The sequence below is a fragment of the Phragmites australis genome, chromosome 5 (genome assembly GCF_958298935.1).
Source record: "Phragmites australis chromosome 5, lpPhrAust1.1, whole genome shotgun sequence".
NCBI classification, from domain to species: Eukaryota; Viridiplantae; Streptophyta; class Magnoliopsida; order Poales; family Poaceae; genus Phragmites; species Phragmites australis.
The window spans coordinates 18,660,967-18,680,167 of record NC_084925.1 but is presented as its reverse complement, the minus strand read 5'-3'; the positions used below and the strand labels follow the sequence as shown (position 1 = coordinate 18,680,167).

At 44.1% G+C, this 19,201-nt stretch overlaps 1 protein-coding gene across 2 annotated transcripts; it reads left to right on the top strand.

The window, feature by feature from the left end:
• Positions 1-7,067: 7,067 nt before the first annotated feature.
• On the top strand, positions 7,068-11,063 carry LOC133918876 (beta-1,2-xylosyltransferase XYXT1-like). Of its 2 annotated transcripts, none has more exons than XM_062362974.1 (6): positions 7,068-7,304; positions 7,419-7,490; positions 7,692-7,772; positions 7,869-7,970; positions 8,063-8,125; positions 9,675-11,063. In XM_062362974.1, exons 1-6 carry the CDS (start codon positions 7,163-7,165, stop codon positions 10,853-10,855), a joined length of 1,641 nt encoding a protein of 546 aa, XP_062218958.1. In that variant the 5' UTR covers positions 7,068-7,162; the 3' UTR covers positions 10,856-11,063. The 2 variants fall into 2 exon arrangements, with proteins under 2 accessions (XP_062218958.1, XP_062218959.1); XM_062362975.1 differs by having other exon boundaries at positions 7,069-7,304; positions 7,698-7,772.
• Positions 11,064-19,201: the final 8,138 nt, after the last annotated feature.

The following is a 19,201-nucleotide window of genomic DNA, read 5'->3' as shown; positions in this document are numbered from 1 at the left end:
ACGTGACGGGTCACAATTTGACCCATCACTTATGAGTGCCCAAGGTGACCTATCACTTACCTATCACTAATGATAATAGTCATAAATATTTAGTTCACAAATATTTTTTATTTTTCTTTTATTTTTCTCTTATTTTTTATCACCTCAGCATTAGAATAGGAAATATATATAATTTCTACGTGGTGGCTATGAACACAAACGCATGTTCCGAAAATAGTGCAGAAACTTACGGAGGCGAGAACTCAATCTTCCAAGTCATTTTGGCCTTGAAAAAATTGCCAAACCCAATAAAGTGGGGGAGAAATAGATGTAACTTTTTCTATAGATGTCTGTAGAGTTAAAAAAAATCGAAATCGGAGTTCTTCCGATTGAGAAGTTAAAAGGATAAAATATCCGATGTCCATCACAAACACGCGATAGGTGAGGTGGTAACGCGCGCGCACGAGGGGAGGTGGTGGGTTCGATTCCTGCTTGACGCAAAGACTAAAAATAGTGCTAAAAAAATAGAAGTGACCCTGACTAGTAATCAGTGACACGTTCGGGGTGCCGGTCACCCATGACGATTATGATCCATCACTTTTAAGCTTTTTTCACGTAGTGTAGTTTTCCTAATGTATAATTTGTTCAAGTTGTCCCCTCACCATTTGTGATGGTGCTGTCATAAAGGTGAGTTGGTCTTTAGTTATTTTTACTTGTTTCGGTTTTGTTTCATTTATTCTGAAGTGCTCTTTCCAGCGTGCTGTCATGTGTGAATTGTCAAGTTTCCATGAAACAATTTACATTTTATAGCTAATTTATTATGACATACATAGCTAACTGGTTTATTTATCTTGATATCAGTACAAAGATGAGAGTTTTCTCAGTGACTATAAAAGTTGTCCAACTGGACCAGCTCGAGGCCCGCTACTATAGGCACGACCCAGGCATGACACGCCTCGTCGGGCTGTGCTTAGGCTAAGGCCACGACACGCATGGCTGCAACATGCTGGCATGGGTAGGGGCCAGTGTGGCCGGGCATGGCTAGGCGCAACTAGGCCTAACCTACCGTGCCTATAGTATCTAGACCCCTAGATAAGTGATAAATATTTTGATAATTAATGACATCTATAGCATTGTGACTAACAACTTTATTTTTGAAGGCAATTAAAATATTAGTTCATAATCTTGTTGGGTGGTCTTAGTTTCTTAATTTAATGGTTGAGCGATCAAATGATGTGAACATCAATATTAAGGACTTTCTAGTCTTAAATGTCATAAGGAGATGAAGGACACTTACAGTAGCATAGACTCTCTTTTGTTTTTTGACCGTACTATAAAGAGGAGCTAAGAGTAGTAGCTTGACCAAGTTGAATCTAGATTTGGTTGGATACACGCTCGTGAAATTCTAGCACTAGGTAGCTCAGAGAAACACGTGAATAATTGAAGTGAAGATAGGACTTAAAGAAGTTTAAATTGGACAAGTTCTGAAAACTCTATACTCACCGGATGGTCCATCGGTGAAGGCGTTGTAGAAGTTGGAGCTTTTATCTCAGCTCACTTGTACACGCCAAATGATCCAGTGAAGAGAAGTTGGCAACGCTGGAGTATTTTTCAAAAGAGAGATTTTGAGTTGAACACGTCGGATGGTCTAGTGTACCATCATAGGCTTCACTGGAGTAAAGTCCAGATGATTTCTTTGTGTTCACTAGAAGACAGACTTAAACACGCCAGATGGTTCGGTGCATATATCAAAGGCGTCACTGGAGTAAAGTCTAGAAGATTTCTTTGTGTTTACTGGAAGACGGACTTATACACATCGGATGGTCCAGCGCATATATGTAAGGTGTCGCTAGAGTAGAGTCCAGAGGAATTTCTTTCAATTCAATGGAAGTTGGTCTCATACATGCAGGATGGTCCAGTGTATATATCGGAGGCTTCACCGGAGGATTCAATGCTTGAAATGGCTAGTAACGGCTAGTTTTGGGTGGATGATTCACACTATATGGTTCGATGTTTGGAGCCTGTGCATGTCGGATCATCAGGCATTCACGAAAAATGTGGGTGGTTGAGTAATGTCTAGTTTTAGACCTCTATCCTATATATAGCCCATTATTTCATCTCACTAGGTAATCTTGCGACAAGGAAGAACTGAAACACTTAGTGTGTGATCAAGAGGCAAGGAAGTGCACTAGAGTGATTTACAAAGTTCTTAATTAAAGATTAAGGACATCATTAGTGTAAGGAGGGTAGCAAGTGTGTATCTAGCTATAGTCTAGGTTTGATTTGGATCAAGTGAAGCTATTGACATGCTATTCTTAGTGGTTGGCAACACCTAGCCGGTATTAATGATTGGAGGTCTCTTGATGAGCTCTTGGAGTTCTTGTGGAAGCCTCAAGAGGAAACTTTGTGCTTGGTCTGAAAGCAGCCAATCCGGAGATGGAGAAGTGGCTATCAGTAGAGAGCACTTGAGTCTTGGTCACTCAAGGGGAAATGATATCGTCCTTAGTGTATGCTCCAACAAAGATTAGGGGGTGCCAACTCCTTGATACCTCAGGAAAAATTTGGTGTCTTCTTGCCCATCTCTTTACTTTCCCACATTTACTTTCTTGGAAGCTAATGTTTCGCGATTCTCTTCTTGTTATAGCTTGCATGTTCTCTTGCTTAGCTTTCTATCAAATTTTATCATTATAGTTTCTTTACTATTCATCTAGGATAAGATTATTTACTTGTGCTAAAGTTCGGTTGATATAGTTTTAATTAAGGCCCAATTCACCCCCCTCTTAGGACATTCGATCCTTTCAGCATCGTCGCAGCACCGTTCCCCTTCGCTGCCTAGCTGTGCCATGCCGCAGCCTTGCCTGGCCGCCACCCCGTCACCCCACTCTGCTCCGTCTGGCCGCTCGGCTGTGCTACCACCTCACCTGACCACCCTGCTACTGACCCACTGCCTTACCCTGCCACCGTCCCATTGTGTCGCAACTATGCCCAGGCCGGTGTAGCACGGCATAGTGGGCCATGGGCTGTGCTGTGGGATAGCACGTGGGCTGGAACGACATGACCCGTTAACTTAACCAAGGCCTGATGGGTCATGCCTTAATCGAGTCAGCCTGTAAAGTCTATTTGGCCATTTTGGTGACAATGATTACTGGATAACTACTATATCCAGACACCCTAGGATTTCCTATAATTCTTAGGTCATATCTTTATCTTCAAAAAGGGGATCACTGCATGAAAGAAAACTATCGTAGGTACCCAGGGTATCCCGTGAACATAGAAATTTATCTTTAAAACAACAAGGAAGACTCTAGAGGATGTATGACACCCCCTATATATATGGAGCCTGAGGCCCCTACGGAGCACATGAGCTTACAAGCGATACAAGCGCGAACAACTAAAAGACATCTGAAATCGAGCAACGAAGTCGCCGACTAGATTTAGATCCATGTAGGCTAGCCACACACCCTCTTGTAATAGGCTTAAATCAATACAAGATAAATAGGGTTATTGTGAGAAATGGTGACGTCTTAAGAGGGGGTGAATTAGAAGACTTAGAAACCTAAATCAAATTGGCTCAAAAAAACTTCATAAGATAAATCTATCTCAATTTCTATCTAAATGTACTCTAGGTTTATTAGTGTGTCTACTCTACCTCTTAAGAGGATTGCAACCTACTCTAGTAAGATAAATTGCAAGTATGTAAATACAGAAACATAAATAAGGTAGAAAGACAAACTCGGCACAAGAGATTTTTATCCTGTGGTATCGATAGCATGAATGTCACCCCTAGTCCATGTTAGAGCTCCACCAAGGATATGCTCCCGGTCGGTACCCTATCATGACTCTTGGGCCACTAAGCCATCAAGGCAATGCCTCAAGCTGGATGAGCCACAAAGACACCAAGGCAAGGTCTCACTACTAACATCTCTTCCGGTCACTTGCTGCCTTGATTACTTCAGAGCTTGAGCCACCAAAGCAAAGGTCTCTGTATCCCCGTACACATATCTTACCACGGCTCCATACCAAGTCGGAGGGACAACAAGCTTTAGCCACCAAGGCTCAAGATGCCAGCGAGTCACCAAAATTCCAAGGCGCTGACGTACCACTTCATACAAGCCAGGATCACTCCTTGATCCCTTCTTTAAGATGCAACACCTAGCTACAACACACTCTAGGCCTATAAGCACTAAACACTCTCTAATCTTGTGGTTAATTGCCTTAGATAATCACTTTAAGCACTTTGGTGGCTTGGATGACTTCTCAAGTGTGTATGAGATTCCTCTAGACTCTAGAAGCATACCACACATTTAAATGACTGAGTGGAGGGGTATTTATAGCTTCAAACCCACCAACTAGCCATTTTCCAACAACTCAGAAATGTTGTTAACACCGGATGATCCGATGAGAATAGTAGTACTAATACCGTATCATTCGGTGAGTATAACCTCCGAAACTAGCTGTTGGACTTCCACACAAAGCCTCTATAAACACCAGACACTCCGGTGTACCTTCAAATCCATCACCGAACCTTCCGGTGACTTATCTTGAGCCAAACCACACCACTTCTTCTCTGCAAGAAATGCTCTGGTGCATTGATCTTCAGAGCACCGGACCTTTCGGTGGGTTATTCTTCATTATTCAATACTTGCAGTCACCTTTGCAAGAAATGCTCCGGTGCTATAATCTGGTGTGCACAAACCAAGCACCGGACTATCTGGTGGGTTAATCCAGTCTTCTGCACTTGTATTCTTTTCTGTAGGAAATACTCTGGTGTTACCCAGTGCAGACTACCGGACTATCCAGTGAGATCCTCAGCCTTCTCCCTCTTTATCAGAAATACTTCGATGAGTTCAACACATAGAGCATCAGACCATCTGATGAAGTCATCAGCCTTCACTTTGTCTCTGGACAAAATACCCCGGTGAGTTCAACCCATGAACATCAGACCATCCGGTGTGGTCAATTCTCCTGGGACTTCTCCAATTCAATCAAACTTTGTCCCGGCTACAGGTCCCAATAACTATGTTGTCATTAATCACTAAAATCATAATCAGAGCCTAATTGGGCCATTTTCGCTACAATCTTCCCATTTTTGATGATTGATGACAACACAACCAAAACAAGTGGCAAATAATAAATGATACCAATCGTAAAGAGCACAAAGTGTTATTACATTATTTGGATGCATGTTCTTACCATTTAGTCCCTCTTTGTCGTGGCTACCCCTTTCGCCATTGTTACTATCTCCCTTGATCGACGCATGCAAGAACTTATCCCCTTTATCAACCTATGTGCCTCATGTTGCTTCTTGTATCTTCTTCTTCTTCACCTTTCTCAACTTCGGCATTCCTAGACATCTTATATCTTGCTTCTTACTTTAATCATCAAACTCCTCCCTCTTTGTCAACAGTCTCAAAAAGGACTACAAACACATGTTAAACTAGAGGAAAAGCGTTAGAGCATATGAGAGAGAGCTTCATAAATCATGATCTAATAAAATAATACCAATTGAAAAGATATACCAATTGTAAGGATATGGGACATTGATATCAATTGAAAAAGACAAATAAGAATCATAATTCATGAAACTCACATAATATAATCTAAACTCCCACTTTATGTGTGCATATATATAATGAGACTCACTTGTGAATATCACTTGTAGAAATGTAGTAATATATGCACATCTAGACAATAAGTAGAAGTAGGAAGTTTAAGTCATATCATGCATGGAGACAGCTTAAATGTAGAAATGAATTATCAATGATACCAATTAAAGCCTTTAAGTATTGCATACTTCTAGGGACATGTTGATTTCTCTATGAGAGTACAAAAGGTACATCTAGCAACATATGTTAGTCTCAAAATCACAATATATAAAATATACTCCTCCTAAATGTGTATATAAAAATGTTGAATACTTACAAGACATATACACTTATTATTAATAACAATGAGAATGATACCATATAGATTGTTTCATAGTACATAAAAGATACCAATTGTGAAACTAGTGTCATAAAAGAAACTTACAACTAACAAACCATTTAGGTTGCTCATAAGAAAAAGAGAAACATAAATAACCTACTATATGAAAATAGGGTTATTGTGAGGAACGGTGATATCCTAAGAGAGAGTCTCGGATGAGAGAGGGTAGAGAGTTAGTGGGGAAAGAGACGGCTACCAGGCGGGGCTGGATTAGGAATAGGCCCACATGTCATATATATATATGTGTGTGATGATAAGTCTTACCTACATTCATACTTATATACCTATTTTAGTTAGTGATTTACGTCCACAAACATGTTTATGAATAGTAAATAAGAAACAAACCTGACTCTATTAAGATATTTACACGCAATTAATCAGGTAAAACTCCCATCCCTAATTTATATGTGTGTATCTATATAAAGGTATTATCAAAACTTATTAAAATTGATAGATTTCTTTTTAAATTTTTTCATGTAATTCATATTGAAGTATCTTAGAATGAATATAAGTATACTCATAGTGATAAAATAGTATATCTAGTCCATTTATGTGGTATATTATAGCAGAAAGTACGTACTCCTAGAAGTACACACTAATTTTTCTATGTATATATACTGTATGTATATTTTGTAGGTATGCTCACTGTAATTTATATCTGCACACACCTCATAAGTTGTAACGTATAGTGTTTTGGGTTGTAACTGGGGATGTGCGCAGTGAATAACAAGTTGTAACTCACGGTGTTAACTTCTCGTGTTGCAATTATGTATTTATGTACGTAAAATTGTAAACTGGTCTACCTAACAAGTTGTAACTCACAGTGTTTCGGATTGTAACTGGGAGATGTACGCAGTGCCAATAGCAATTACGCATAGACACAGAATAGCCTTATATATATATAAAAGTAGTTTGGAAATTACATATATATATAATTTGGAACCGTTCCAACTTACGGGTCAGATTTTACGCAACGCCGTATGCTCCTCGCCTCGCCAGCAGCAGATGATGCGAATCCAACGGTCAGGAGTCTCAATGGCGTCGTAGATGCGCCGAGTCCGACTGCATGTGGGCCTTGATTTGCGATAAACCACCGTGCGCACTCTAGACCAGCTCAGAGAAACAGAACAGAGCTCTAGAACTCTTGACTAGCTCAGCGAGGAGGCCAGGAAAGAGAAAAAAAAAAAAAAGAGGTGGCATGGGGTCGCCCAAGGCGGCCAAAAGCATGGTGAAGCAGGGCATCTGGCGTCACCGGGTCGGCGCGCCGTTCGCTGCCGTCCTCGTCGCGGCCGTCCTCGCCGTCGTCGTCTTCTCCGGCCAGTTCGCGCAGGGTCCCAATGGTGAGCTTTCACGGTTCCTGAGCTAAAAGCCTTCAAGTACATGCTTCTTCTCTTTCTTTCTTGTTCCCGTATGTGTATGTGTGTTCTTATTGGATGTTACTTGGGGGCTCGTAGCCTCCTCGCAGTTCACTACCGTACTTTTGGATGACACCCTCCGGCCCGTGCGCGATAAGCTGGACTCCACAGGTAAGGCAAGAAAAAAAAAATCCGAATCCATGCGGTTGCAATGATTCCGCGTTTTTTTTCCCTGATTTTACTGGTTCATGAGTTGGGACGATTGGGTTTTAAGAAGCAAGAAATGGGATTTCTCTCCCCTTTTAGTTCGTGGAGTTTTTGGCTTTTGGAACCCGAACCGGATTGGTCGGATTTTCTAATTTGGTATTCAAGATGCAGAGATTGGAGGGTCTCCCAACAAGGAGGATCTTGCAACAGTAACATCTGATCAAGAATTGGATGCTGGAAATCCTGGTGTGGCATTATTACTTCTCGTACTACTGCTTCATGTCCCAACCTGAGGGATTAGCTAATTTTAAGTTCTGAATCTCGGGGGTTGGGGAAATGTAGAGCCCAAACAAGCTTCCCAAGGCACCACGCCAGCAGTGGGCGAGGGTGGGACGGTGACGGGGGTGCCGACCCAAAAAGGAGAAAGGAGCACAGGAGGATCTGGTAAGCCTCCCTAATCTCATCGTGAAGTAGGTTGGAAATGCTACTCATGCAGCTCACTGACTATACTTTTTTTCTTACTTACTCATATCTAGAGCCTCTGGAGAAGGAATCTCCCTTGCTGGATCAGGAAGGAGAAGAAGCCACTGCAAAGTCAGGTACTGTACGGATACATCTCTAATTGCGTTGTTTGTTTCTGTGCTTGTGAATACACTGCTGGGTAGATGCAAATACTCTGTACTGGATCTAGTACAGCACAGACAGTGTGTTGCAACTTCACCTATCCAGGACCAAGAGAGTAAAGGTGTTTAAAGAGGGAAGTTAAAGGGGAGAGAGGTTGTGCTTGCTTGGTTGTAAAGCTCTTCCTTGCAATGGAGTAAAGATAAAAGCGAGTAATATGCTTTTGATGCACCAAATGGGAATTTTCATTTGTTGTAGACTTTTCTTGCATGTAGCAGCTAAGTATTCATACCAGTGGTCCACAATTTGGATGGCTTGTGCTGCACACTGCCAAAAGTTGTTCGATTGTAGGGTATCTACTTTGAGGTACAATTTAGTTATACTCATTCAGCTTGTTATCCATGGACAATAATTCAGTTAGTCTAGGACGTGAGGTGGGCTAGGATATGTTGGCCCTATGGGGCAAGCATGATTGAGTACTACATATGATGGCTGCATTTATTTATTTTTGCTTTAGATTCTCCGTTGAAGGTTGTCATATCAAAACCTCTAAATTGCAGCTGAAGGCTCAGAATTAAACTGGATCTAGTGAATTCTGCTAAAAAATGGAAGTTCAATAGGCAACTAAAATGAAAGTTCAACTGCGATCGGTGCACCTTCCATGCCCTTTAGCTTCTCCAGCTTCATCAACCGATCCATGACGTCGGTCATTGTGTGTGTAACATCAGCGAGGGAGGTTTTTACATTGGAGAGTGAAGTGTTGACGCCGCCCAGACTGTTGTTGATCTCGGTGAAGGAAGTCTGGAACTCCTCGTGTAGCAGGTCTTCTTGCTTGGCCAAGAGCTTCTTGAATTGATCTTGCTCAGTCCCAGATCCCATGGAATCTGATACCAAGTTATCATGTCTGTGGGGAAGTGACCTAATCGGGTAGGACTGGGAGGTGGCTGGCAGTTCCTGGGCTTGTTTCCTGCCCGTGGACACCGGTGAGGGCGCCGAGCTCAGCAATAGATGTTAAATCAGAGAATAGGAGATGAGAGAACAGATTGGGTTTCAATGCTTGATTCAAGGGAAAAGGTGGGCTTAATATAGCCTGGCCGAATACAATCTAAGCAACCAAAACTAACAGACTGGATCCAGAAAGGATCTTATCTACTGAACGTAACAACTTAAACCAGCTGGAGATAATCTGAAAGTAACAAAAGCTAACAAAGCTGAAGGTCAAGCCTGTTCTGGCGCTTGGGCTGTTTCTGCTGCTGGACAACCCTTCTTTCTGTGATACTTGCGGTCCCACATAACACAGCCTACATACGCTCAGCTTATTCCCTCCATGATGTGGTGTTCTCCCCATATTCCTGTCTTATAATTTGCAGTCATTAAATGGAACAACTCTGTAGCTGTCAAATACATTATTTGCCCCCAATTACAATTGCAATTGTTCATCAAATAGAAACCATCAAACTTATGGAGTTATTTCACATTGACATGTACTAACATTCGAAACTGGTGATTTCCTATTATTGCCAACAGGTTCAGTTCCGTACACCAAATGCACACCTCCAACTGGAGCAACTCTCTGTGATCTCTCCAATCAACGCTTTGACATCTGTGAGCTGTGCGGGGATGCTCGCACCATCGGCCAGTCCTCCACTGTCATGTATGTCCCACAGTCCCTCACATCCAATGGTGAAGAGTGGAGCATTCGTGCTCAGTCCCGCAAAAATCTTCCATGGATTAAGGAGGTGACTGTTAAATCCCTGAACTCCTCCCAACCAAAGCCAAGTTGCACATCCAGGCATGCCATGCCGGCCATTGTCTTTGCATTAGGTGGGCTTACAGCGAATGTCTGGCACGACTTCAGTGATGTTCTTGTCCCTCTGTTCCTAACTGCCCGCCAGTTCAACCGAGAAGTCCAACTACTGATCACCAACAATCAGCCCTGGTTCATCAAGAAGTACTCAGCAATGTTTAACCACCTCACAAGGCACAACATTATTGATTTTGATGCAGATGACCAGGTCAGGTGCTATCCGCATGTCATTGTTGGTCTCAGGAGCCACCGGGACCTTGGTATCGACCCAAACTCTTCGCCACAGAACTTCACAATGATGGACTTCAGATTGTTTGTCCGCGAAGCCTATGGATTGCCTGCACCCGAAGTTGATATACCCTACAGGGCCGACAAAGATGACCCTGACAAGAAGCCCCGGATAATGCTCATCGACCGGGGCAAAACACGGAGGTTCGTGAATGCGCCTGATGTTGTACAAGGGCTTGATTGGTTTGGCTTTGAGGTGGTCAAGGCAGACTTGACGATTGACTCGAATCTTGATGAATTTGTCCACCTCGTTGACTCATGTGATGCAATCATGGGTGTTCATGGTGCGGGCTTGACAAACATGGTGTTCTTGCGGTCAGGTGCAGTGTTGGTGCACATTGTGCCATATGGGATTGAGTTCATGGCTGACGGGTTCTATGGTGCACCTGCAAGGGATATGGGGCTGAGACACGTGCAGTACAGCATCAGTCCAGGGGAGAGCACTTTACTGGAGAAGTATGGTTGGAACCATACGGTAATCAAAGATCCAGAAGCCATCAGGAACAGTGGATGGGAGAAGGTTGGGGAGCTCTATATGTCCAAACAGGATATTGTGCTCAACATGACAAGGTTTGGGCCTAGCTTGATGAAGGCAATGGAGTTCGTCATTTAGGTGCATGAGATGAGGTTTCTGTTAGCTACGACATTTTAACAATTTCCACTGAAAAAGAAGCAAATTTACATTTCGTTAGTTATAGTGTTTATTGTTCTTCTCGTGCTGCTTCTGTATAGGATCGAAAATGTAAGATTTGATTAACCATGATGTGGATGCTACAGAAAAGATGATAATAAGTCCGTTTGGTCTGCTGATGTTCAGTTTTCATGTTGCCTCCAGGTGGCACTTTTGACCTGTTGGCTGTTGCCTGTCTAAAAACTGTAGTCATTGTTTTGCTAGTGAACAGGCACAGTGAAACTAATTACCAAGGAAAATGATGTAACATCCTGAAGTCAACTTTTTGGCAAGCAAATTCAAATTATAATTTTATGGATTTTTCAGATTAACAACAAGTACATATTATTGTAATTTTTCAAATCCAAATTTGAAATATAGAAATCCTTTTTAAATTCCAAGTTTATATTAATTCGAAATCTATAATTCTATTTTCTTTGTCATCCCAGCTCATCTTCTTTTGCTTTGGACTGGTCCGTGTTCATCTCCCTTTCTTCCATGTCCATGGCCTGCAAATACCTGATCCAATAAGCTAGCAGCTCTCCCGTGCGTCCGCAAGAAAAGCGATTAGAAATCTAGAATGCAAATACAGATCTTCTCTTAGTATTTGATCACTACTAGGTGGGGACGGCAGAGTTTTTTTATTTTTATATATTGAAAATTAAAAAATTATAAAAATAAGCTACTGTCGCCCATTGAAAAAACCTCATTCGTACGAGGGGCAACACATGAGGCTAGGCATGTACGGATGGAATGGCGTGTGGTGTCCAAGACTAGGGCCCAAAGTGTGCCATCGACCAATGTGTGGGCTTGAATATGTTCGCACGCGGGGCAGAGGGCAGGGCCCAACCACGACAAGTCTATCCCTGCGTCTTCTCAAATGGATATGGCTAATGAGTGACAATAAGGCGGGTATCTATTGTTAAAGTGTAAAGAGTGTAGAAGACAAAGATGAACTCGACAATCCAAATCGTGTTATCATTGATACGATGTTTGTACATTTATACAAGGTGAGAAGTCAAGTTCATGCCCATTTAAAAGGCATCCCTTCTGAACAGGCACCTCTAAGAAGAAACATGCCCGTGGTCGGCGCCTGATCAAATGGTTCATAACACTCCCTTTTGATCAATCCTGTCATCTGTATAGATTATGTGAAAACTCATCCAAAAACCATATGAAAAAATATTAGAAGAAATATAATCATAATATGCCATCAAAAAACTCTATAAAAACCCAGTGAAAAAATTAAGAAAAAATAGCGTGGCATATATGAATGCTTGTATTAATATTGTCTCATTAAAAACCTTATATGAGAAATTTTGGTAGGAAAAACTCATAAAGGAAAAGAGTGCAATATTTATGATCTGACAATCATTAATAGGTTATATATTTTAGGAGTTTACTCCTTATGAACTTTGCAACTCTTAAAGTTGTCTCATACCAATTCTATTATGGAATAAATATTCGTAAAGACTTTGTGAATGACTCTGTAAGATTATCATATAATATCATTTGCAAAGTATCTATCTCCCCATTTTCTATAATTTATGAGGATAAAATAATTTGGGTAATATGCTATGAGATATTACATTTTATATAACTTGTATGTATTTGAGCAACACAAACAGCATTATCTTCATAGATAATGATAAATGATTATGATGAACCAATACCATATGATCCTTATATGTGGTTAATCATTCTATTAAGTCATACATATTCATGTGATACTTCATATAATTATGATTATTTCAGAATGATTAGTAGAAGTAGCAATGAGAGTCTGATTTGATGACTTCTATTAGAAGGTTTTTTCACCATATAAGATACAAAGTTTGTCTGCGATATGCTATTATGGGGTTTAGATAAATAATCAATATATGTATATCCAACCATAGTTATGTCTTGAGTTTCTGATAGAATAAACCAAGATATCTTATTATTTACTTCTGCCTAATGGCATTTTTTTAGAGTTAGGCTATGTTTAGCTAGCAAGTTATCTACAAATGCAATATTAGGCCTGTTGTAATTTGCAAGATATATTAGCGCTCCAAAGGTACTGAGATATGGAACTTGAGGTCTCAATATCTCTTCATCATCATCCTGAGGTCTAAATGGATCTTTCTCCATATCAAGGGATTGAATGACCATATGTATTTTGATGGATATGATATATCAATATTGAATTTCTTCAATATATTCTTGATATATATAGACTATTATACAAGTATTCTTAAGAAAATATGCTCAAGTTTGTAGACTTAAGCAAGATTTTGTTTTACCCAAATATATCATCTCAAATTCTGTCTTAAGATGATTGCAAACTTCTTGTGTATTTCTGATGATGTTGAGATCATCTACATATACTGAGATGATACAAAATCCAGTTGATGATTTATTTATAAACAAATGTAAGAAATCATCATTATTTGAGTAACTATTCTGCAAAAGAACTCATTCAGTCGGTTTATACCTTATTTTATCCGACTATTTTAAGCCATAAAGTGATTTTACATACATGTTGCGATTTATTTTAGAATTTTAAGTTTTCATGGACTTTTGTATAGATTTCCGAATCAAGTGGTCATATTCTACCAATAATATTAATATTGAAACGTTACTCCACTCATAAGTAAATATTATGTTACATCAAAATCGATCCTCGGGTCTGTATTAACCCTTGTGCTATAAGCCTCCTTTTGTATCTCACCAACTCATTATTTTCATTTTGTTTGCGAACGAAAACCCATTTGGATCTCACTGGGATTGTACTTTTGGGAGTAGGTATTACTGATGTAAATACCCCTCTTTTCTTAAGCGGGCATAATTCTGCATCAATTGCCTCCTTCTATTTGATCCAGTATGAGCGCTTCACGCACTCTGCCATGGTTTTGGTTCTAGTTCTACCTTGAGGTTTTTGGCTATTTTGAGGAGAATTAAATATTGACAATTGTAGTCTTTTTTAAACAATTAATATAATTTGTAGATATTTCATTTACCCATTTCAATTCCTTATGATTTTCCACAACAATGGAGTTAGGGTGTTCCGATGTCCCAGCACTTAAAATAGTGCGCACATTTGCGTTGGGTCTTGGATCTAGAGCATCCGTAGGCCTTGGATATTGAGTATCCATAAGGTATCTATTAACTTTAGATTGATTTGCATTTACTATTTTGAAAGTTAACTTTCTTTATTTTCACAGATGCTTTTTAGCAAGCATTATCTCTTGTGACTGTACTTCTCCCCCTCTATTGGGGGAAATGCCCTAACCCACAGACATTACCAGGGAGTCTCCATTTGGTGCTGCTCCGGAGGGCTCCAGGCTCTCCACAGAGACTACAACCTCTGGAGGCTGTAAGAGCTCATTAGGCTGCTCCTTCTCCAGGCGGGGGAGGTAGCTAGCCTTCGGAGGAAATATCAGCAAAGGAAGGACACTCCCTATAGTCATCGGACACAAAGTGTCCGGCAATTAATGCAAGTGCAAGTGGAGGCCATGCTGACACCCAGGATAGTGCGGCGCCATGCTGCAATTGATGATCGGCTTAGCATCGCACCCTTACGGTTGCTTGCACCACTGTATTTGCCATAATAGATAATATCTTTTAGGTAGGGGTAGAAGTATTCTTACCAGAGCTCAGGTTGTGTAAGTTGGACCGGTCCTGGGTCCTTGCGGTATGGCGGTAACTTATATCATTATCTTTGTAAGGGAATACTTGTACGTTGAAACCCCGAATAGCCCTATAAATATATACCATTAGTAACCAGACCAGAGGGTGAATCTTCTGATGATCAATACATTTGGTGTTCCTTCCTCTCCACTTCTTCTCCAAGCTCGAGCCATTCGTGTGAGTATGTTCTCGCCATCTTGTTCGTGAAAGACATTTTCTTCTGCCACAGCACGCTGTCTGTGAGGATCTAAACATAGAATTATAAAGAGAGGTAGGACATCACCAAAGACTACTAAGGCGCTACCCCTAGCAGCCGTTACCATTGCCACACCCATGAAGAAATATGCATGACAACTGTGACCAAGCACACAATGTGCCCCTGCCAGCTTCGTAGCTAAGCAGAATGACAACCCTTTGACTAATAATGACCCAATAGCTTGGGTTGGCATGGAGGTCCAGGTCAGCGTAGGGGCCTTCCAACAGTGGCGCGGGAGGTTACGACCAAGACCGTAGCCACACAGGCTACTCTCCAATGGTTCTGGGTGCTCGAACCCAAGGGTATTCATGCTTGGGCCAAGCTCCGAGTCATTTCTTCTGACAACACCCGAGACACCCTTGCCAAACCGACATCTTCGGAGAGTCTGGCTGCTCGGCATCTTCCTCGACCCCATCCGACGGAAGAGGATTCCAAGGGAGCACAGGACTCTGGGGCGCACAGACCCCACCAATGTCATCAATGTAGCAATCATGACGTCAACCGCGTGAAAGAGGCTCCAAGTCCATCCTAGTCGAGAAGGCATAGTCAAAACTACTCAGGCTCCAAGAGCCAGTTCACCCGACAGCCTCATCGGCTTCCCCGGATGGAAAAGGGCTCCATGGAAACCACGGATTCCGATGCGCACAACCCCTGCTGATGCCCTCGATGTTGACCACAAGCTTCGGTACCACTGGAAGTGTACGGGTGTATCTTGCATGGGCCTGGACGTGGCCACAACACAGATGACTGTCGGACGCTCATAACTTTCTGGGAGGAGTACCTCAGAAGGTAGGCAGGACACCTGGCAGGGGAGAAAGCCAACGATGGGCGACACAGGGGTCGGAAGACTGGAGTGAGCCCTCGAGTAGGTTTCGGGCCTCCAACCTCGCTCGGTCGCTGCCAACTCCGCCGTCAACAATACAAATACCCTAGTGATGAGGGTTGATCTGTCCCGATAGCCCTAACCATAATGGAGCCCAACAGGTCACGGACACAAGGGGGTCCCTCCTTAGGCTCCAGATAGTCAGACCTCTCGACGGGCCTCCCCTGTTGGGCTTAGTACAAGCAGGGTCGACTGGGAGAAAAGGACGCTGGGCCCTGAAGGTCAGCAAAACCAAAACCCTCCAGTGAACGACTCAGGCCAGAGGGGTCAACCCTTCCTCTGCCTTGGAGCTACGAGAGCTTCTGGGCCTCCGACCTTGCGGTAGAGACCTTATTTTTGCAAAGGTACGCCTATGACCACCTAGCAATAGTTTGTCTAGCTGGTATCTAGCCTAGCTATTGTAAGTCTCTACGATAGATAGCTACTAAGTAGAAATAGTAGAGCTCAAGTTATATCTCTGTTTCAGTAGTGGATAGTAAAACTTAAATCATATTCCTATTAACAATAGACAACGAAACTTGAGTTATATCTTAGTTTGTCATGTGCTGAGAATAACCATCCGACCTAGTCATCACTTGTGTCGCAGCTAGCCTTTCGATGACAACAACAGACTGTCAAACTTAAGCTATATCTCTAATCAAACAGTAGCTAGCAAAACTTAATTTAATCTATGCCTTCACTCAAATAGTACACATCAATGAAAGCCTATACAACTGTAGGCGCAGGATGCCTAGGTCACCTGGAAGGCATATTATGCCTAGGTCACCTGGAAGACATATTATGCCTAGGTCACTTGGAAGGCATTGCATAACCTTAGTAGTGTAGATGCCACACACCAGAGGGACATCCTCGGTAGCAGAGATGCGACGCACCCGAGGGGCATCCTCGATGGCGGACACGCCCACGCACCTATAGACATAGGATGACTAGGTTACCTAGAAGGCATTGCATAGCCTTGGTAGGCAATGGAGTGGAGCCTAAACACCTGCAGGTGCATCATGCCTAGTTCACCTGGAAGGTATTGTGTAGCCTCGGTAGTGTGGATGCCACACACCAAAGGGACATCCTCGGTAGCCTGGGTCACCTAGAAGGAAACAATAATTCAGTTTTGCTCACACCCAACTTGACAAAACACCCCTAGAGAATCACACCCACCGACCGCTAGCAGTCGTAGGATGCAAGGGGGCTAGGAAAGGGGAGGCAGCCGAAGCATTAGTGCGACAAAAAATGTAAGGCAAAAGGCGAAGTCAATACAGTACAGTCTCATCTATACATGTTCATATATCATATATAAAGAACATACCAAATATTAAGTAAAAGTCCATTCTGCGTGGAATGGAAGCGGGTATGGAATCCTCTACTGCCAACTACCTAACCGCGGCTAAGGGCTAAGGGGGTTATAGACCGCCTCCCCAGGCCCAACCATCGGTATTACCTTTGGCAAATCGCCGCGGTGCATCGAATGGCCCTGCCTTCAGAACCTAGCCGCGACTAAGGGCTGAGGGGGTTGTGGACTGCCTCCCTTGGCCCAGCCATCGGCTTCATTTCTGGCAAATCATTGCTGGGCTCCAGATGGCTCTGCCTTCGGAACCTGACCGCAACTAAGGGCCGAGGGGGTCATGGACCGCCTCCCCCAACCCAACCATCGACTTCACCTCTAGCAAACCACCGCGGGACTCCGAATGGCCCTACCTCCGGACCTATCTTTGACTAAGGGCCGAGGGGGTCACAGATCGCCTCCCTCGGCCCAGCCATCAACTTCACCTCCGGCAAACCACCGAGGGGCTCCAGATGGCCCTGCCTCTGGAGCCTAGCCACGGCTAAGGGCCGAGGCGATCGCGGACAACCTCCCTTGACCCATCCATTGGCTTCACCTCTGACAAACCACCATGAGGCTTTGGATGGCCCTACTTCCAAAGCCTGATTACAGCTAAGGGCCGAGGGGGTTGCAGGCCACCCCATTCCAGTCCAGCCATCGGCTAAACCTTCGGCAAACCTTCGCGGGCTCCGAATGGCGCTTCCTTAGGAGCCTGACTATAGCTAAGGGTCGAGAGGGTCACGAGCCGTCTGCCCTACCCCAGCCATTGGCTTCACCTCCGGCAAACCACCGCAGAGCTCCGGATGGCCCTGCCTTCGGATCCTGGCTGCAACTAAGAGCCAAGAGGGTCGCGAACCACCTCCCCTGGCCCAACCATTGGCTTCACCTCCAACAAACTGCCACGGGACTCTAGATGGCCTTGCCTCCAGAACCTGGCCGCGACTAAGGGCTGAGGGGTCACAGACGGCCTCCCCTAGCCCAGCCAGAGGCTTCAACTCCAGCAAACCATCGCTGGGCTCTGATGGCCCTACCTTCGGAGCTTAACCATGGCTAAGGGCCGAGGGGGTCGTGGACCACCTCCCTCGGCCTAGCAATCACCTTCACCTTTGGCAAATCATTATGGGCTCTAATGGCCCTGCCTCCGGAGTCTGACCACGGCTAAGGGCCGAGGGGGTCGTAGACTGCTCCACCCTAGCCCAGTTATTGGCTTCACCTCAGACAAACCACCACGGGGCTTCGGATAGCCCTTCCTACAGAGCTTGACGATAGCTAAGTGCCGAGGGGGTCGCGAACCGCCCCACCCTGACCCAGTTATCGGCTTCACCTCCAGCAAACCATGATGGGGCTCTGGATGGCCCTTCCTCTAGAGCCTGATTATGTCTACGGGACGAGGGGGTCATGGACCGCCCCACCCCGCCCTAGCCTTCACCTCCAGCAAACCACCACAAGGCTACGGATAGCCATGCCTCCAGAGCCTGGTCGCAGCTAAGGGCCGAGGGCATCGCGAACCACCTCCCTCGGCTCAGCCATCGACTTCACCTCTGGCAAATCGCCATGGGGCTCCGGATGGCCCTGCCTCCGGAGCCTTACTGCACCTAAGGGCCAAGGGGGTCGCGGACCACCCTACCCTAGCCCAATCATCGACTTCACCTCTGGCAAATCACCGTTGGACTCCGGATGGCCCTTCCGCCAGAGCCTGACCACAGCTAAGGGCCGAGGGGGTTGCAGGCCGCCTCCCTCGGCCTAGCAATCGGCTTCGCCTCTAGCAAACCGCCGCGGGGCTCTAGATGGCCCTGTCTCCGAAGCCTGACTGTGGCTAAGGGACGAGGGGGTCGTGGACCGCTCCACCCCGGCCCAGCTATCGACTTCACCTCTGTCAAGCCACTGTGTGGCTCCGGATGGGCCTGCCTCTAGAGCCTGGCCGCGGCTAAGGGCCAAGGCAATCGCAGACCGCCTCCCCTGGCCTTGCCATCGCCTTCACCTCCAGTAACTCCTCCGGCAAGCACCGCCACGCAGCTTTGGATGGCCCTACCTCTGAAGCTAGTCTGCTGAGCTTCGAGGGGATTGCTTTGAGCTGGAAATCTGGAACATATTTGGAGAGGAGTCTGAATCGACATGGATAGAAGAAAGGGTATTTTGTGCTGGAAGCGCACAAAGACATAT